Source organism: Coccidioides posadasii, chromosome 3 (assembly GCF_018416015.2).
Source record: "Coccidioides posadasii str. Silveira chromosome 3, complete sequence".
Classification (NCBI taxonomy): domain Eukaryota; kingdom Fungi; phylum Ascomycota; class Eurotiomycetes; order Onygenales; family Onygenaceae; genus Coccidioides; species Coccidioides posadasii.
The window spans coordinates 4,949,492-4,967,108 of record NC_089409.1 but is presented as its reverse complement, the minus strand read 5'-3'; the positions used below and the strand labels follow the sequence as shown (position 1 = coordinate 4,967,108).

Genomic DNA, 17,617 nt, shown 5'->3' with positions numbered 1-17,617 from the left:
AGGGTTACTTCCGGGACCCTTGAGCCGGTCGACAGGAAGTGTTTCAATAATTTCTCCGCCATTGAGCTGAGGTTTCGATCCCGGTTTTTGAAAGCCGAGACCGGCGAGATTGTCGTGGTGAGCAAATAACCAATTAACACCATGACAAAGACTGCAAAGGTGAATCCCCTCTAACTCACGGAGCCACTCGTCACCGGAGAAAGGAGATGGATGGTTGCTTTGACTACGAGAAGACTCCCACGGCTGCTCCCCAGGCGTTCCCGCCTTCTCATACTGCCTGTAGTTCGCGCGCAGAAGACGGGACAGTGATCAGCTCGCTAGGAGGGCCTGTGCTCGACGGGTCTGTGCGGTGAATCGATGATACGGCCCTGGGTGCTGGGGATAATTGAACTCATTCCCCAGGCAATTGGCCCTTTTGCTTAGGTGCCCGTCTATTACTGGGCTTCCTGAGACCTGGTGCAAGTTTCTGAGATCGGGGCTTTTCTCGTGGCCTTTGACGCCGCTGCCTGCGTGATTGTGCGTCTGTGGCCCTTTAAATCCCACATGCCCCAACCTTTTCCACCACATCGCCGAACCTTCATGATTGATGCACGGCTTGCTTCTTCCCGTCGACGCCAGGCTACCCCACATGCCCCTGGTACTTCCAATTGGTGGCAAGCAGCCCGGCTGAAAAGGCCTCGGCGAGTGATCGCCACCAGAGTTTGCCATGTAGCGAGAGAGTAGTGGGGGGGTGATAGGACAATGAAGCTGGTGAGCTCCTGTTGCAGCTTTGAACAACCTGGGAGGAAGCACGTACGCATGGAGATCGAACGTGGGAGTTTGGAGATACATTCATCCGATTATATTTCCATCGGGATGCAGTCCAGCAAGTGTTCTATTTACGGTATCTCGTACTTACTCTCTGGGAATATGCACATAGATGGTGGACATTCTGCGGAACTCCGCCTCGACCCTGCGGATGATTCTGGCCGGAGTCTTTTCTGCGCGCGCTCCTACCGTTACTCTTCTGGAGTGGAGAATATTGAACAAGCTGATCGGGCCCAGACCCAATTATTCTAGGGGCAAGGATCTGCTGAATTCCACCGATCCGGTGCGCTCGGATCACTATCCAGAATCGGGGAACAAGGACATAGTCCCCGATCCTAAACACTGTGCCGTCTGTCATTGCTTGGCACGGTGGAAAGAGCCTCGTGGAGGATGAATGTGTGTCTTGTACGTGGCTCCTGCGCACAGGGGCGATGCGATCGAGGAAACTCATCTGTGGTGGCGAGCAATGGGTGTTAACCGCAGAGGCAGCTCTTGAGTTTTGTCCGTTTCCTTACTAAAGAAAACCCCCACGCTTGAAGCCTATCGAGCCCAGACACAGTATGTATGCACATACATACTCCATACTTACATACGGAGGGTATAGGTATGTTCCTGTCCATGGAATGTCTTGCATCATATACTCGACACCCAAGTTCGTCGAAATAAACTTTCAGATCTGGTCGTGGAGACCAATTCACGGTATGGAGTGACTTCAGATCCTGCACTTCGAGCGCAAGTCACCGATGGATTGGTGCTTTTACAAGAGCAACATTGAGCCCTCCCACCTGTACATTAAAAAGGTCTTCGCAGAGAAAACATTACTATTTGTGACCAAGGGCGAATTATCATCCCCCGTACGTTTGATTCCCGACAGCATTATCATTACTTGACGAATTTTCTCCAACAAGAGTATATTTTTTATCAATGCAATGCAGATAGTTAGAGACAAATTAAGCTTATTCAGACTGATAACCGTATTTCAACCGCAGTCCCATCTCTCTTTCTTTTTCGCAGAAACAACAGAAAACTCGGAGATTTACGGAATACATGCATTGACTCAACCATGATCGTCTCAACCCCGTGGGTCGAATAGAACATCCGTACATATTATCAATTCAAGGTTTTGGGGAGAAGAGAGAAAAATCGAACTGAAGACACCTAATACCGGCCCAAACCCCTCAACAACCTTGGACCCATCCCGTGGAACATTCAAGGATTGCTCATTGGTTGGATAGTCCTAGCTTTTGGTTTCCTCAAGCATTGCTCTGCAGGAGCGCACTTGACTTCTGCAGTCGACTATGAAATGTAGCAAAGCGGATAGCTGAAGGTTGCGAATGCTGAGTCTCAACGATGGTTGTGACTGCTTTAGTCGTGCATCTCGGCCAGGCTAGCACTACATGTAGAGGTCCTGTACAAATTTCCGCAGGTCTCGACAACCCCAGCTTCATGTTCTGCTGGCCGGAGTAATACATATTATGTCCATCCAATGCCTGGGGAACTGGAACCCGTGGTATTCATCGGCCCAAACTGAGCCACAAAAAGCTTAGCTGGAGATCCCATTCCAATAAGAAAATCTCGGGAGATTGGCATTTGAGCACAACATGGGTTAAGGCAAGATCCATCGATAAAAGGAGCTCTAGCGGCGGGCTGAGCGTTCCCACCGCAACCCTTTGCCACAAGTAGGGACCAGTCTTGCGAGGTCAATTGGGTGGACGCAACTGGGGCAATTTAACGTCGCATTTTCGAATCGGCGTCGAGTCCCCATAAATAATAGCATTCCATTACGACGACACCTCAGGCCAGTAGGAATGGCTGGAAGTCTTTGGGCAAGGCGCAAGAACTTTCGTCGTAAAGTGGTGGCTCAGTCCACATACTGCTATTTTTCTCATTTCTTTTTTCCAGACGCTCACACAACAGGACCCTATGCGGTCTTTTCCTCCTCGCCTCCTCCACTCGCTGGGATGTCTGTGCACTTCCAGATACGAAGGACGGGGGGAACCCATCCAGAGCACGGAGTGCTCCGTTTCCATCGTTCACGAGGCGACCAAGGAAGGCTTGAGCGCGACACTCTGCTGGCCTTTAAGGGTAAATCGGATTAACGCTGACGCCCGAAGCCACTTCATTTCCATGTGGCTGCAGATCTCACTCGAGGGCCTTATCTTATCATGCCACACAACTCGAGATCACCGGAGACGTCGAGTCTCGAGAACGTAGGCATGAGGAATCATTTGAACTGATCGGACGAAGATCTCAATGGCGGGAGAATCTGAAGCTGCAGGAAACCGCATGAACTAACACTGAAAGTCAAATCTAGAATGGTTGAACTAAACCGCTTGGCAGGATCTTCAAGCGCCCCATCTCGATGAATACGAAGGTTCTGCGAAGAGGTATTATTTTAGCCGCGTCACGTTGGATTGGTTCCTGGGCGGCGGCCCGGAGCTGGTTTCCGCCCACTTCAAGACATGATTTCCTTCCAAACAAAAACAAACTACTTGGTACGGCGGGCCCTCTCATCGAAGAAATTCTCGCGAATATAATCAGTTGAGTTGGCCTGTGTTCTTGTATTCGTGACGCCTGAGTCAACGGGAGGAGCGGGCCCGGGGCGCCTATACGAGATCTTCATAATAAAAACCGAAGCATGGCCCTGTCAAAAAAAAGCCCGGGTGAGGACGCCATTTTTGAGTTCCGGATTCCTGGGATGCCTGTCAAGGATGAATGAAGGCTTAGAGCTTGGGCCAGATTTCCGCCTGGTTTCGCAAGGAACCCGTAGAACCGAACCCGTCCCGGTTCCGTCTTACTCCCCCCTGGAAAACTAGCAAGGCCGAAAAATGTACTTAAATTCCCGAAATTTGACCGCACCCGAGCTCCTCGAGGCAAATGTCGCCCCCGTTTGCAAGGCACTTCTGAGCCTGTGGGCAATGAATTCTGCACTGAGAATGCCTGTTAGTTCTGCGGGCTGGAGTTCCGTCAAGCGTTTTCTTCTGTCCATGCAAAACTCCTCTGAGCCACTGATGCCCTTACCGGCCCCAACATGGTTGTGATTGGCCTTTCAGGAGGGATGGACGTTTTGTTTGGAACCGCACAGCTAGCGCGCGCCACTCAACAGAAGAGTGAGCCAGTTATTGACCCGGCGGCCCCATAACCCCAGATCCCGCGATCTGAACCTTGCATCTCCAGTTGGTGCGATCCCTTTTCCATCAATGTGTGGCCCTCCACCCTTGAATGTGCCAGTGGGCGTTTCCGCAATGCTCCCCGTCGCCCTGCGCCTGGAGGGAAAATCTCGATTCCCAAAGCAGCAAAGCACAGGGTCCATTTTGGGAAATCAACGTCTAGGATCCTCCGAATGTGGTGTTGGGCTCGATCGAGAACCGGCCAAGCGAGCAAATGCATCACTGATCCAGGCGGACGGTACTCCGTACGGTGTTCCAATTTGAGCCTGTCGCCAGCCGGTCCCACAGGCCCCTATCATGATTGCGGCTCTCCATTCGTTCCCTTTCTCAATCTATTTCAACTTGGGGCCTTTGGACGTCAAAGAGGCGATATGCAGGTATGTAACCATAATCCTATTGGTGAATTTTAATCTTTTTGTATGCCTCCTGGAGTACTTTGATACGGAGGGCGACGGAGTGTGAATTGCTGACCCCCAGGTGGGCTCTGTTGCAAGATACCTGGTCGGCCCTAGTCTCGCACGGCCCCCGCGTAGCCACGTCCAGTCCAAGTCAACAGCGACGACTCACTAGCACCGCGATGCGTAGGCTGTCTTCAAGGGACCCTTGTTCCGAGTGAACGGCCCTATGCAGTGCAAAAGAATGCTCATATAATATGTAGGGCGGTGGTCGGAACCCTTTAACTTCAAGATGCCTTCTTTCTCTTCCCCTCATTCTTCACTCCGCCTCTGAACCCATGACAGTTCTTGATCGCAGTTTCTTTTTTTTGGCTCGTTAGGATCAAATGGTCTGTTCAGGTTTACTCACATACTCGAAACCTTCCATTTATCTGCTTTTTCTTGATATTTTGTCTCGTTCTTGGTGCTATCATCTGCTATCCTTTTACTTGTTGTCGAGCTCCTGGACCGTTACGCAGCCCAGTCATGGTTGTCCTTCTGACAGAAGCAAGCCGCTCGCGAAGTAAGCATCCAGATATCTGTCCCTCAGAGTCGAAAGAGATAGAATCTCTTGCAGACGGATACTTCTCATGGTTTACCCCTTCAGTATGTGACGCTCCAAACATGGCTATATCTTGTGGCTGACGTTATAACAGCCTATCTCCAGGAATCCAGAACTTCCTTCAATTCCATATACCCATTTTGCATTGATAGCGATTGACGGGAGAGGATGTGTGAGATATCATACGTCACAGTCTCTTGAGAGACATTGCCGCTATATCTTCACCCCGGACCTTAAAGAGCGATTTATCCAGGCCACAGGAACATACGCGAGATCCCAAAGGATAGAGGCTCAACCAAAAAGACGCCGCCTTGATTTGGAAGAAATACCTGATGCCAGCTTTGAAACCGTGGACCGAATTCCGCTTAAGATTGGGGAAGAAGACAAGATCCTGGACTACTATGAATCAGCTTTCCGCGCATTCCAGCAGATTAACTGCCGCCAAATTGCAAAGGCATTTATCAAAATCATCGAACCAAGAAAACAAGTTAAGCACCCTTACAATGGAGGTAGAGGTGCGTCAGGAGAAAAAGGAGATCCAGAAAAAACCAAGCCCGATTGGTGGCCTGCGGGAGTGATCCATAGAGAGCCGGATCACTTAAAGAAGCCCGGTAAGCTCTCACGCATGTCTTTGGATCGAACTCCAAGGCTAATTTAATCACTGTGTATAGAACGTATTCGGCTTTTAGTCCATATCATCCGAAACCTTCGCAAATCTCATAACATTACGGCTGATAAGCTTGAGGAAGCCGGTAGAGACGTCAAACGCCAAATCAAGCCCCGTGAGCGGTGGGATATTCTGGAAGAGATATATGCCGTTAGGAGGATGGAGGAGAGCTATGAAAGAGACGAAATTGGTGAGCCATCAGATGGGAATTCGTATATGAATAGACGATGGCTAACATTGACGTCAGACGCCGATGCTGTCGTGTATGTTATCAATCGAGATTCCACAGCCAGAAGTGAACGGGATTCCGAATGTCTATCCGACTCCGGCCATGTTTCACACAAGGAGACTTACCTGGATAATTTTAATGGATATGCCAGAATGGAAGATACCAAACCAGGGATTAAGTACCCAGTCCAGGAATTTGTTCCCTCCCCCGTGGAACAGATTGGTACCCCCGTTACAACAGATCCCTGGTCGATCCCACAGTCGTCATTCTATCCAGTTGGTTATGAAGCTGCGCCGGCATCAATTGGCGTTCAGCAACAACAGGCCCTTCCACCGCCTTTGACACCAACAACTACAACTCCAGACATGCATATGCGAATGCAGTCCAATTTTGATTTTATGCCACTAGGAGGCCCTTCGTTCCAGCCTGGATCCTTAGGCCATCCTCATCTCCTTCACCATGAGGCCGATGAATCGATTACACACTACAAATAATTTCCTGGACCCTTTCCATCTGGACCTTTGTTCATTCATTTCTTGAAAAGTTTATACTGGGCGGAATTTGTCTACCGAAAATTCAAAGCGCTACAATACCCTGGGCAAGCTAAATATAGGTTGGAGCAGGTGGCGGTTGTCTTGTTTTCGTTTTAGTATTTTCCCTGAGGCTTCTTTTGAAGCCCCGTTGTATTTCTTTAACTCCTTGTATGGACAGTTCGGCCTTCTGTTTGCTTTTACAGATCAGGGTTTTCCAGACCCCAGCATGCATGTTACATGCCCAACACCTTTTTGAAACCATCTTACAACCACATAATTGGGCATCTCCTTTGAGCCTTTGGCTAAAGCCTCTTAATATGCTTTCCTCTCAACTGCCGTTGATTTATCCCAAAGTTACTGTATTTTCACCCTCTCACCGCGCAATACTCTGGAACGAGTGCTGGAACTCGATGCCTGAACAAGTCATGGTGAACCCGGATGTATAGGTCCAAACTTGGAAAGGATTAGTGCTGTTAATTGTTATTAGCACTGAACACGATCCCTTCGAATGTCACTGTCCAAAATGTTTGTAACTTGCTTGGTGTGTGATTTGCGTCCGAGTTGGCCGCAATTTTGATCCTTCCACTTCTCGGTTCATTCATTTATTGGCAGCGAATCGGTCGAGGATATCTGTGGCGCCCAGAAGCCTCTAATAAGCCTGGTTTGGTTGTCCGTTTGTTAGGCGGCGGTTGATTGACCTCCCGTTAATCGCTCGTCCGAGATCAAGATTTCAAGCTATTGGCAGGAATCGGCCTTTGGTGATCCTTGTTTCCCGTCGATATCCATGCACTCCTGCCTCTACTCCAAACGCGAGGTTTGTTAAATGTGATCTTCGGGCCCATGCGGAAATACCATTCAAACCTCGAGAAGAATGGCCCTGCCTGGGTAAGGAAAAAGGGAGCCTACCCCCTCCCAGAGGCATTCGGTCCAGTCATCAATCGGATCCGAAATATTTCCTTGTATACGGGAATTTCTTCATAGTATGGGTCGGCACATCTTTCAAGTCGTAGACAACGGTGTGGGGTGTCCTATGATTTACCTGGAGCTCCGGATTCAGCACTTCATCGTAGGAGATGAGTCTTGATTGGAAGCGTCATGTTATGTTTCGCCGCAAGGTCTCTTCGATAGGTTTTTTTGGGTCGGATAAGATTGAGTCTACCCCATGAAGCCATGAGATCAAGCAGGTGGTGTGAGTGTGGAACACCCTTGTACTACTGTGGATATACTTAGAGCACTCTTCTTCGAAACCTCTGTCTCTATCAATGAGCTTCCGAGGCCCCGGAGTTAGGCGAAGAAGCGGTGCGACATTGGGCATACAGGCACTCCGACAAAATGTCCTTGATACCCTGTTCCTGCTATGCTCGGCTGCAAGGGATTTATCGGTCAAGATGCATCCTATTTTACTATCATGATGAGAAGCCGACAGCATAGATTAATCTGCTGGTTAGATACCTGTCCTTCAAATTCATTTTAAACAGTTACTCTTTCCGTTTCAATATTGGCAAACCACGGCACTAGCGATTCACTTCTCCATGGAGCCGTGATCTAGTCAAAATAAGACCTACATCCCTGAAGGGCAAAATATAATGATCCATTTCTCGGGGCATCAAAACCATTAGCTATCACTGCACGTAAGCAACGGTTTATTAAGCATTTATATATTTCTCACTCAGAACCGAGGAGAAAATTGTAACCTGCGGAAACACTCCTAACGAATCCGATGTGGCCAGCGGATGGACTGGGATATATCCCACTCACGAAGCATCCGAGGTAGACTCGGCCAATTGTGGTATATAATAGGTACGCATTCTCTTGTAGATGGCTGGAGACTTTCACTAGTCAACCTGTCTCCAGCGATAAGGGTGGCAATTACATGAAATGGGTTTGCTCCCGTCTTCCTGCGGTGGTCTTCGGTGATGAGATGAGGTCGAAGGTCGAGGGCATCCTGGTGAGCTTAGCTAATCAGGGTTGTCAGGTGACCTTCAACTAGTTCCAAACTAACTAACTAACGTAACTTAGCGCCGGCAGCTGAGCTAAGCGTATCTCGAGCTCGACGTCGCTGCTCGCGAGCAACTCTCCGCCGCGTCCACGACATAGCTACTTGCAAAGGAAATGGGACCCGAGAATTTACTCTGAATAAACTGTTCATATCTCGCAGGCCGGGCCTGTATTTTCCTTTCATTGTAATTTGATATTTTTATGACATCCTTTTCCTCATTCTGTAACCGTCATCCAACTCCATCCTCAACCGGGACAGGCTTATCTTCACACTTCGCCCGCACTTAACTAGTGATAAAATGACGAATGTTATGTTTCTATGACTTTCAGGTTTGTTAGCTTACGCCGCTATGACTGTTTAATTCTGGATCTTTTGTTGCGTTTTTTTTTCCAGCTCCAGTGGTGTAGTACCGCCTTTGAAGTCCTAGCTGAATCCAATTCCCAATCAACAGGTTAGTCGGAGACGGAAGGTATGGTGCAGAGATCCACCGAGCGATGCACTATGCGACATCTGACGACGGATTCATCGAATAGCCCAATCGTTTCTACCTCTGAAACTCTAGCGGTACTCCTTGGTGACCGTTCTCTCGATTCGCCGAGCCTTTCGATAAGATCTTTGATTCAAAGGTCACGCGGGTTGGGACACTGAACCTGCCTGAACTCCAAGTACGAGATTTTCCGTACCGGAAGCGAAGCAATGTCGACGTTTCCTACGGGCACGAAGCGTGGCCTTGGTGCTCCGTCAAGTCGGGGTCGCGTGTCTCGCAGCAGCCGGGCTTCATCCAGACAAAGCAATCCCATTCGAGATTCAAATGCCCATGAAGAGCCTAGCATGAAAGCTGGACGCGGGAGAGGAAGCGGCACAACGTCAAGCATGAGGGGGCAACGAGCATCTAGTGCGGTGAGAATGGAGAATGGCAGATCTTCAGGTGGTCTCTCTAGAGGTAATTTTCCCTGGCATTTATCGTTGGGACCTGACACTTTAACCACTAACTGATATCATCCTAGGTATGCTAATTATTCCATTTCCGTAACATCTCCACCTTGAGCAATGTCCCAGCTTAAAAACAACAGGCCTTCGAGGAACCAAATCACAATCATCGTCACCTTTCGGATCTGCGCCAACCAATAGTATATTTTCTATTGATCGCGCAAGGGATCCACGACGCCAACAGGGTTCAGTTCCGCCTTTTAAGCCGCAGAAAAAGGACAAGAATCAGGACTATATGAGTCGTTTCGAACAGGTATTCCCTCAGCCACTTAGAACTTGCATGCTGCTGATTAGATCTTTCGTTTCAGATACTAACGCTGCGTCAATCCCAGTTAAAACGTGAACGTACCAAGCAACGTACCAAGGCCATTAATGAAGGACTTATGGCAGACCCCAGCCAACCGACGTCCCTAAATCGAGCCATCACTCCTACTGGCGCCTGCACGGATATGTGCCCTGAGTACGAGCGAGTAGAACGAATTGTTCAAAAAATGGTAGATAAAAGTGAAAAGGTTGGGACTTGCCGGTTTTCCCATCGCAGATGATTCTAACTTTAGGTCATTAGTTACTGAACCTAGACACCGGAGAGCTTGACATTGCGGAGACTAGGATGATTAAGAGGTTTCGAAGATCAGCGGCCGGCTATGATGAGCAATTGCCCTCTGATATCAGGACGCCGAACGCCCTCTTGCAGACGCTAAATTACATCCTTCGATACGTGATTAGTGACGATGATACTCTTGGAGGTATCCATAAATTTGTCTGGGACCGAACTCGGTCAATCCGCAATGACTTGTCTATCCAGCAACTCACGCAGCAACAAGACGTGGAAATTGCAGTTAAATGCCTCGAGCGGATAGCTCGTTTCCATATTCTATCCCTCCATTTATTATCAAGTCCCACAAATACGGAACAGTTTGACCACCACCAAGAGCGGGAACAACTTAACAACACTCTTCTCTCGTTATTGTACTACTATGATGATTTTCGAGGGCGTATGGTATTTCCGAACGAAGATGAATTTCGTGCTTACTACATTCTCTTTTCGATCCACGATCAGCGCCCTGATTTGGAAGCACGTGTTCAAAAGTGGCCCCGTGAATTACTACATTCTCCACGAATAAAAGTCGCCTTGGAACTCTTTGCTGCTGCCGGGAATACCTGGGAATATCAAGGAACTCTTGATGCGCGCAGGCCTAATGCTATCGCTCAGGGGCTCTATTCACGATTCTTCAACCTGGTCCGTTCAAAAAGTGTTTCATACCTCATGGCATGTATTGCGGAGATTTATTTTAGCCAAGTGCGTCAAACTGCGATTCGATCAATATGGAAAGCCTACTGCCGACAGCCACTCTCCCAGCAGCACAAAAACCAAGAGTGGACAATTGATAGGCTCACAACAGCGCTATGGCTCGATGACGAAGACCAAACCATTAAATTTTGTGAAGATCAGGACCTCGAACTCGCAACCGATTCTGAAGGACGGCTTTACCTCGATTGGGGGAGTCGTTCAGTTGACTCTGTCGGTGCGTATTCCTAGAAGCCCAACACGCGATACCGACTTTCCACTCCGACTCTTTCTTCGACTTCAATCTAACATTGAATTGATAGCCTTCCAACCGTCTTCTCAACAGATTTTCTCGGAACGCTTAGTCGAGTCGAAACGTTACGGAAGGACTCAACAAGCTATTATTCTTGGCATGAGTGTTTCACAGGCACTTAAGCATGGGATGATAGATAAAATGCTGCTTCACACAGAATCAGAATCTGCAGCCGTGTCCGCTAAAGGAGACGGAGAACACGGGGGTCTTTTTGTTAGCGATGACGAAGGCGAAAAAGAATTACAAAAGAATCACGACAACATTTCTAATATTGAGGTCCAGGCAGAGATGCCGTCAACGTCTCCCTCGATATTTTCTCGGTCTTTGGAAAGTGGAAATAGCCAGACCTCCACGAACCCATTCATAAACCATCTGACGGGCACATTCCCTGCCGGCTCACCATCTACATCTTCATTATCAGCTAGCGCTCCTCCTTTTGTCCCTCAGGGCTTAACAAACTTCACCAAGGTACGGGCGTATTCTCTTTCTCAATCCTTCTGACTATGCCATTCTTGGTGGACCTGGTGTTTGGACGGATCTATTAGATATTCGGTTCCATTCTTGGTGCTGACCTTTTCCAAATGTAGTCTCAACCAGCACAGTCAGTACCTTCATCGATAGAATCGCGCCTAGACGAAGTCAAACCCCCGGTTTCGAGTAGCCCTTTTCCGTCTGTGTCAATGTCTGGGCCCTCAGCGCCTGTATTTTCTCCCTTTGGTTCGAATTTCGGAAACCCGTTTGCATCGAAGCTTACTTCAGCGAAAGACGCCACTGCGCCCCAACTATCACCATTCCCTGCCAAGAAAGGATTGTTTGGAACCCCTTCCGCACCCGAAACTGTCTCTTTCGGAAGACCAAGTTCATCACCGGCCGTAGCCACGGTTGAAAGCGTTGAAAGCCCTAAGACGCCCCCTTTTGCACCATTCACAAGTAATTCGTCAACAATAGCCACTGATCAGCCCGACATCCAGAAAACAACAAGCAAAGGTCAGGGCTCGAAAATAGCATCTACTACGCTTTTCCAAGGCACCTGGGGCGGTGCTTCACCTGCGGCGGATACGGTTAGCAAACCATCGAATTGTAAGCAGTTTTCTAAGCTCTCTATTCTTGCTTGAGTGTTAGGACCCTAACAAACTCTCAGCTGCCCATCCCGAGCAGCCACAAAATCCTCTTTTCCCATCCACCTCAGCAGGAATATTCGGCCTCCAGCCCAGTGAGTCTCGTGAATGTAAGTGTGGCCAGCTTTTGCTTTGCAATCGTCTAAACACGTGCTGACATCCTTAAAGCCGCACCAAGTCCATTTGGAGTTGTCGAGCCGCTACAAAAGCAAACATCTTCTCAGGCTAATGCTGGAAAAGCGCCCACGTCGCTCTTCTCTTCGCCGCAGCCTACAGAGTCATCTAAGCCTACGAAGTCCGTACTTTCGACCTCTATAATATCGTCAACACCTTCATCAAATCCATTCTCCGCAACCCCCCCCTTTACCGGGTCCCAGAACCAGAAGAGCTTGGATGTTAAAGGTAAGGAACCCGCTGACCAAGACGCAATTTTCCTTTGTTTATTTCTCCCACCGTTTTGCAAAGGGTTCGAGCTAAGATAAAGACATTGCAGGTCCTGAGCCAAAATATCCGCCACCATCACTTGTTGGTCAACCATCAAGTCCAAAAAAGACCCAAGGGGCTCCAGCTCCTGCTGTGCAACCACCAACTTCGAGGCCCTCAGAGAAGCCTGTCGAAGACCAGGATAGGGTAAGACGAGAACTTGAGCAACGAGCCGTGAGAGAGCATGAGAAGAGAAGAATATTGGAAGTAGAGGCTGCCAAGAAAGAAGCAGCGAAGCGAGAACTTGAGCGGCTCAAAGCTGCACGAATTGAAAAGGAGAAGAAAGAGGCGGTAGAACGGGAAGCAGCACGGCGAGAAAAAATGATGAGAGAACAGGAAGAAGAGTTACGAGCTGCACGAAGGGAGATAGAGAAGAGAGAGGCTATTGAGCGAAAAGCAGCAGAGAAGGAAGCGGCTAGAAAAAATGCGATTGAAAAGGAGGTAGCAAAACGCAAAGCTTTGGATGGAGAAAACGAGGAAGAACAATCCCGAGGAAAAGCGAAGATGGCCAAACTTAGCCCTAAACAAACACTCACGGTTGAAGAATTATTGGCCCTCGAACTCTCCAAGCAAAAAGCTGCACCGCCGAAGCAGACTACGGAACGAAAGTCTTTGATTGATGAGGATGAATTACTCTTCACTGCGGCACGTATGGCTGGTAGGGAACTGTCACGTACCGGTTTATTTGATGGTATTCCACAGCTCCCAGAGTCAGTATCCCGCCCATCAACACCAGCCTCGTCATTTTCGTCATCTATTATGGGACGGGCAAGCGTTAGTAGTCGGGAGATCAGCGATGGTCAACACGCCATGGTGAACGGGTACAAAGTAGCCTTGGCTCCAGAGACGCCACTAGGATTAGGAAGGAGTCTCTCCAGAACAGAGCAGAGGATTCGGTTAACAGGTGCTCATGGCCTTGCGTATAAGCCGATTGCGAACCTTTTAAGAACGCCTAATGAGAAGGGGAAACAGAGGGCTCCCTGGGGAAACACCATATCTTAAGCAGCTACAATTGCATTGCGCCGTTGCATTTACTGTGAAAATGGAGTTTGGAGCATAACCGCTTGGAGCGATGAGATGGATATTGTATTGTTTGGTATAAATGTAATGGGTCCGGAATCCTCTGTCCTTGGTGGTGTTTCAGTTGCATTTGTTCTAGATCATGGTGGTTCTGCGTGTTAATTTGACGAGGTTCACGCTTACTCTGTGCTCTGTACTACGCACCGTTCATTAAAAGATAACTGCATCTTGTAGACTAGGGAAGTCATATGTTATATAGCCAGGATGTCCGGCCGAGAATTGAAAAATATATGTATATATATATCTTTATATGTATGTATGTACTATAACCAACACAGGAAATGTTCTACCATCTTATATTCACCTTTAACGGCAACAAGAGCTCCAGAGATGTCAAAATCAGATAGTAAATATGCTGGAAAGAAAAGTGCTATTCCAAGTACGTCATATCTATCATGACGCGGGAGGAGGATAAAGATTGCCGAAGTGAGGCTCGTGGAAAGTCGCATAAAATCTCTGTACTTCAAATACCCCGGAAGTAAAGGCGGAAACATAACCGGAAGAGAGAGAGAGAGGAGAAGGGGGGACAAATCAGGGGAGGTGCCGTAGGCACGAAATAGAACACCATACGGGAACCCTCAGCCGTGGGATGATGTTTAGTCAAGTCACGTTTCCCGACGTGACGCTCATCAAAATTCCTGGACTAGAGAGTTGACTTTGTCACTTGGGAACTTTTTCATACCTCCTTTGGTTTGTGATTTATTTCTGTGGGGCTTCATAGAACCAGAATGTGTCGTATCCAAAAGAAAGGTTCGAATAGTGACGTGGTGCTCCAGATGTTTTAGCAAGATCTCGCGAGACACAATGTGGTCGCTAGAGCAGAGAAATGCTTTTGAAATTCATCAGCACGGCAAAGAGAGTCGATTTCCCCTTGTTGGGAAACTCATGGAACATAATTGCTCAACCCACTGAACATCCGACAGACCTAGTATGGAAAGTGGGCGCCCGGGGCCCACAGGTTTGGATGCTGTACATTCCGTCGGGTAGAATGGCAGGATCGCCGAGTAGATTGCCGACGGCGAGGTCAAGAGAGCATCAGAAAATTTGGTAATAATATGGACTAGTTCTGTGACCCGCTCTTTAGCCATTTTCACGTCGCCGTCAAGAGGTGACAGTTCTGTGGCGCACGAGTTGACGTATTTCTTGAGATTCTTCGCAGTATGTATCAGCAGGATAGGATTCTGATTGTGAGCCATCATGATCTCTACCCAAGGGATGATATTTGACTCCAAAAACTTATTGACGAGAAGTAAGATATCGTGTTCACGAGAGTCGGCTCTAACAAGGTGGTATGAAAAGGCTTCACAAGCATAGACTGAGAAATCGGAGTCCGTGTCATGGACGGCGGAGGTAGATCGACTTCCGCCAGTGCTACGGGGCTTGATGGCCTCTCCGGTGAGATATAGGAGGCATATTCTAGCCATTCGGGTGTGAGCCTCGGTCTCACTTACGGCAAATTCGGAGTCCAAACCGTCCTTAAGGAGGAAATTCTTCGCCGTCTCGTGTGCTAATCGTACATTGCTAAATTCGTCGACCGAAATTAGCTGACCGCAGCGTGCCAAAATGGCCTCTTCCAGCTTAGGGAACTCTTCATTAATATCCAGTTTCAAAACTCCAGCAAGCTCCTTCACCATCAGCGGCCTCATCGCACACGTTGTCCAAGTAAGGATTGCTTGAGAGAAGTTCTTTGCTCGCGTATTAAGAGCCATTTGACCCAGCACTCTCTGGTATAAAGCTTCCATTTCTTGGGGCAGGCCGTCGAGAACTCGGTTGATCTCAGTTCCGCTGTAGCAAATAGGCAGCTCCTTAAGCACCAAGTCCGTCCACAGAAATGATCCGTTAGCTTTTTCTACAATATTTTCAACGAGGGCAGCATGGTCTCCAGCATCCTTCAAAGCTGGAGATTTCGTCTTTACGCCAACCAGAAACTCAACGTCAGAACGAATATCAGACGGTGAGATGATCTCCAAGCGAAATTGATCACGACTAAGCCCAACAATATGCCCCTGCAACTCCGGGGTTTCTCTGCTCGTGATTAGAATCCGGAGCGGTATCGACTTGTCAAGTTGAGGCAGTATTGAGTCGAAGAGAAAGGAGACATTTTCACATTCATCTAGGCCATCGATAACCCAATAATTCGTGGTAGAAGCGGCCTGCAAGATACCAGATAAGAACAGTTTCTTCCAAAGGGAATGTTCATTCTCGTTATCAATATTCACTCCATCCTTTTGCATCTTCGAGAACGTTTCTCGTATCTGGACATCCATGCGCGCCATTTGAAATGCGAGCGACCGGAGACACGAGCTAAGCCGGGCTTTGGACTTGTCCTCGTGCTTAAAGAAGAAGTAGCTGCAGCTTTCATTCGATGCTAGGAGTCGATCGATGGCATATCCGGCAAGAACAGATTTCCCAGATCCAGGTTTCCCCTTAATCCACAGTATCCTGGGCGTGTCCGATGCGAAATCAGACCAATCCAGGTAGTTTTGCTTTTTGAAAAACCACTCGCAAGTTCCTGGCATACGATCATCTTGAGCCACTAGGAGGTCATCATCTATTGCACCTGACAAGTCCAAATAATTTTCTAAGAATTTGATCTGTTCGCATGCTGGATTCTCTTCCAATTTCGGCACTATACAAAGTTAGTGGGATTCATGACAAAAGGTAGAGTGCATCTTACCTATCTTAGAGATACTTTCAACAGTCTCTGCAAGGGAATCGCGGAGGATCAGATAACATAGGTCTTTCGGTGAATCAAATTTGCATATTGAACGGTGATCCGCTGGCATTGCTATTTGCTTCTCTCCACGATATCCCAACTTCGCCATATTAGGCTCGACAATGAGCCTACTGAAGAGACCCACTTTAGTTTTACGAGTCTCATAGAACGACCAGAGATGAAGGTTATCGGCGTAATTGCGAAATTCGTCGTTGATAGAGTCAATAGCCGCGGAGCCCACTTTAGGATCTAGGAGGTAATCGCGGGACGAATAGGCGATCGTAAGGACATTGTTCAAAAGTCTGGCCGAATCACACCCGCTATGGGGCGTTGCAAGAAAATAGATAGAGTGGATGCGCTTTGCCAGTGTCCTATGCGTTGGATCTTGTATGGCTAGTAGGTATGTTTTCTTGATGACTATGCCGCCCATGCTATGTCCTATGAGCACTATTGGCGTGTCTGTATTACCGAGATACGGCGATGTGTACATTTCGCTCAGTAGAGACCTACAGAAATGATGGGTGTGCAGGACGCTGTCCTTGGTCGCATGCGAATCATATCCAAAGGTATGCACCCGCACGTTTTTAAATGCAGGATCTTTGCGAAGCCATTCCTGCGGCCAGAAGTGACAGACTGAAGATGTATTGCTCCATGTCTCCCTGGAACCGCCACCCAGGCCATGAACGAATATGAAATCCACGAGAGGCTCTGACGGTGAATGGAGGATATTCAGCCCGAGGGGTCCTCTTGGATCAGCAACGCCATCGTCAACAACGGCAGCTGTTCTACCGAAGAGCTTCGTGCGGGAGAAGAGAGTGGTGAACTTAATCTTCACTCTATCATGGAGGGAGTCCGTGGAAGATGAGTCCGTATCCGCTTTCTTGCGCCGAAAACTCTTAATCGGCATGCAACTCAGTCGAGCCTAGGAAAAAAACGAATGAGATTCGAACCGTCATTGCTGGTATACGCTGATGTCTGAACTTCATCAACGAGAGTCTCTGGAGGCATGACTCACCATATCTCGTAGATACTAATATTCTCTCTGACATCCTTTGAAGACAGAGTGAGCCCCATTCCGGCGAATTGGCCCGGACATAAAAGGGCTTCAAGAGCCATGGTAATCGGCAAAAGCGAGTGCGCTGACATGGCGGCGCCCAATTGCTCTCATGCAGCCTCATTCCGGGATTTCAGCCCATTGTGAGATTTCGCAAGCCGAATCATGGCCGGC

At 48.4% G+C, this 17,617-nt stretch overlaps 3 protein-coding genes across 3 annotated transcripts; 2 read left to right on the top strand and 1 right to left on the bottom strand.

The window, feature by feature from the left end:
* The first annotated feature begins 4,562 nt into the window (after positions 1-4,562).
* Positions 4,563-7,861, top strand: D8B26_006558 (uncharacterized protein). The gene is made up of 4 exons (XM_003069485.2): positions 4,563-5,017; positions 5,068-5,584; positions 5,645-5,830; positions 5,888-7,861. Exons 1-4 carry the CDS (start codon positions 4,898-4,900, stop codon positions 6,361-6,363), a joined length of 1,299 nt encoding a protein of 432 aa, XP_003069531.1. The 5' UTR covers positions 4,563-4,897; the 3' UTR covers positions 6,364-7,861.
* A 647-nt stretch (positions 7,862-8,508) lies between these two features.
* D8B26_006557 (uncharacterized protein) lies at positions 8,509-13,854 on the top strand. Its single transcript, XM_066125225.1, has 10 exons — positions 8,509-8,730; positions 8,853-9,344; positions 9,475-9,644; positions 9,724-9,903; positions 9,957-10,917; positions 11,003-11,460; positions 11,580-12,072; positions 12,134-12,220; positions 12,279-12,512; positions 12,604-13,854. The coding sequence occupies exons 2-10, from the start codon at positions 9,098-9,100 to the stop codon at positions 13,593-13,595; spliced, it is 3,822 nt and encodes a 1,273-aa protein (XP_065981306.1). The 5' UTR covers positions 8,509-8,730; positions 8,853-9,097; the 3' UTR covers positions 13,596-13,854.
* A 448-nt stretch (positions 13,855-14,302) lies between these two features.
* D8B26_006556 (uncharacterized protein) lies at positions 14,303-17,397 on the bottom strand (the record flags this gene model as incomplete). Its single annotated transcript, XM_066125224.1, has 4 exons — positions 14,303-14,486; positions 14,583-16,302; positions 16,351-17,265; positions 17,340-17,397. 4 exons carry the CDS (start codon positions 17,395-17,397, stop codon positions 14,303-14,305), a joined length of 2,877 nt encoding a protein of 958 aa, XP_065981305.1.
* Positions 17,398-17,617: the final 220 nt, after the last annotated feature.

Excerpts from the sequence above, each read along its gene's own strand:
- D8B26_006557 (XM_066125225.1), top strand. The coding sequence starts at position 9,098 with ATGTCGACGTTTCCTACGGGCACGAAGCGTGGCCTTGGTGCTCCGTCA. Across the intron at positions 9,645-9,723 it reads ATATGAGTCGTTTCGAACAG|TTAAAACGTGAACGTACCAA; the intron begins GTATTCCCTCAG and ends CGTCAATCCCAG. Across the intron at positions 9,904-9,956 it reads TGGTAGATAAAAGTGAAAAG|TTACTGAACCTAGACACCGG; the intron begins GTTGGGACTTGC and ends TTAGGTCATTAG.
- D8B26_006558 (XM_003069485.2), top strand. The coding sequence starts at position 4,898 with ATGGTTGTCCTTCTGACAGAAGCAAGCCGCTCGCGAAGTAAGCATCCA. Across the intron at positions 5,018-5,067 it reads TCTCATGGTTTACCCCTTCA|CCTATCTCCAGGAATCCAGA; the intron begins GTATGTGACGCT and ends ACGTTATAACAG. Across the intron at positions 5,585-5,644 it reads GGATCACTTAAAGAAGCCCG|AACGTATTCGGCTTTTAGTC; the intron begins GTAAGCTCTCAC and ends CACTGTGTATAG.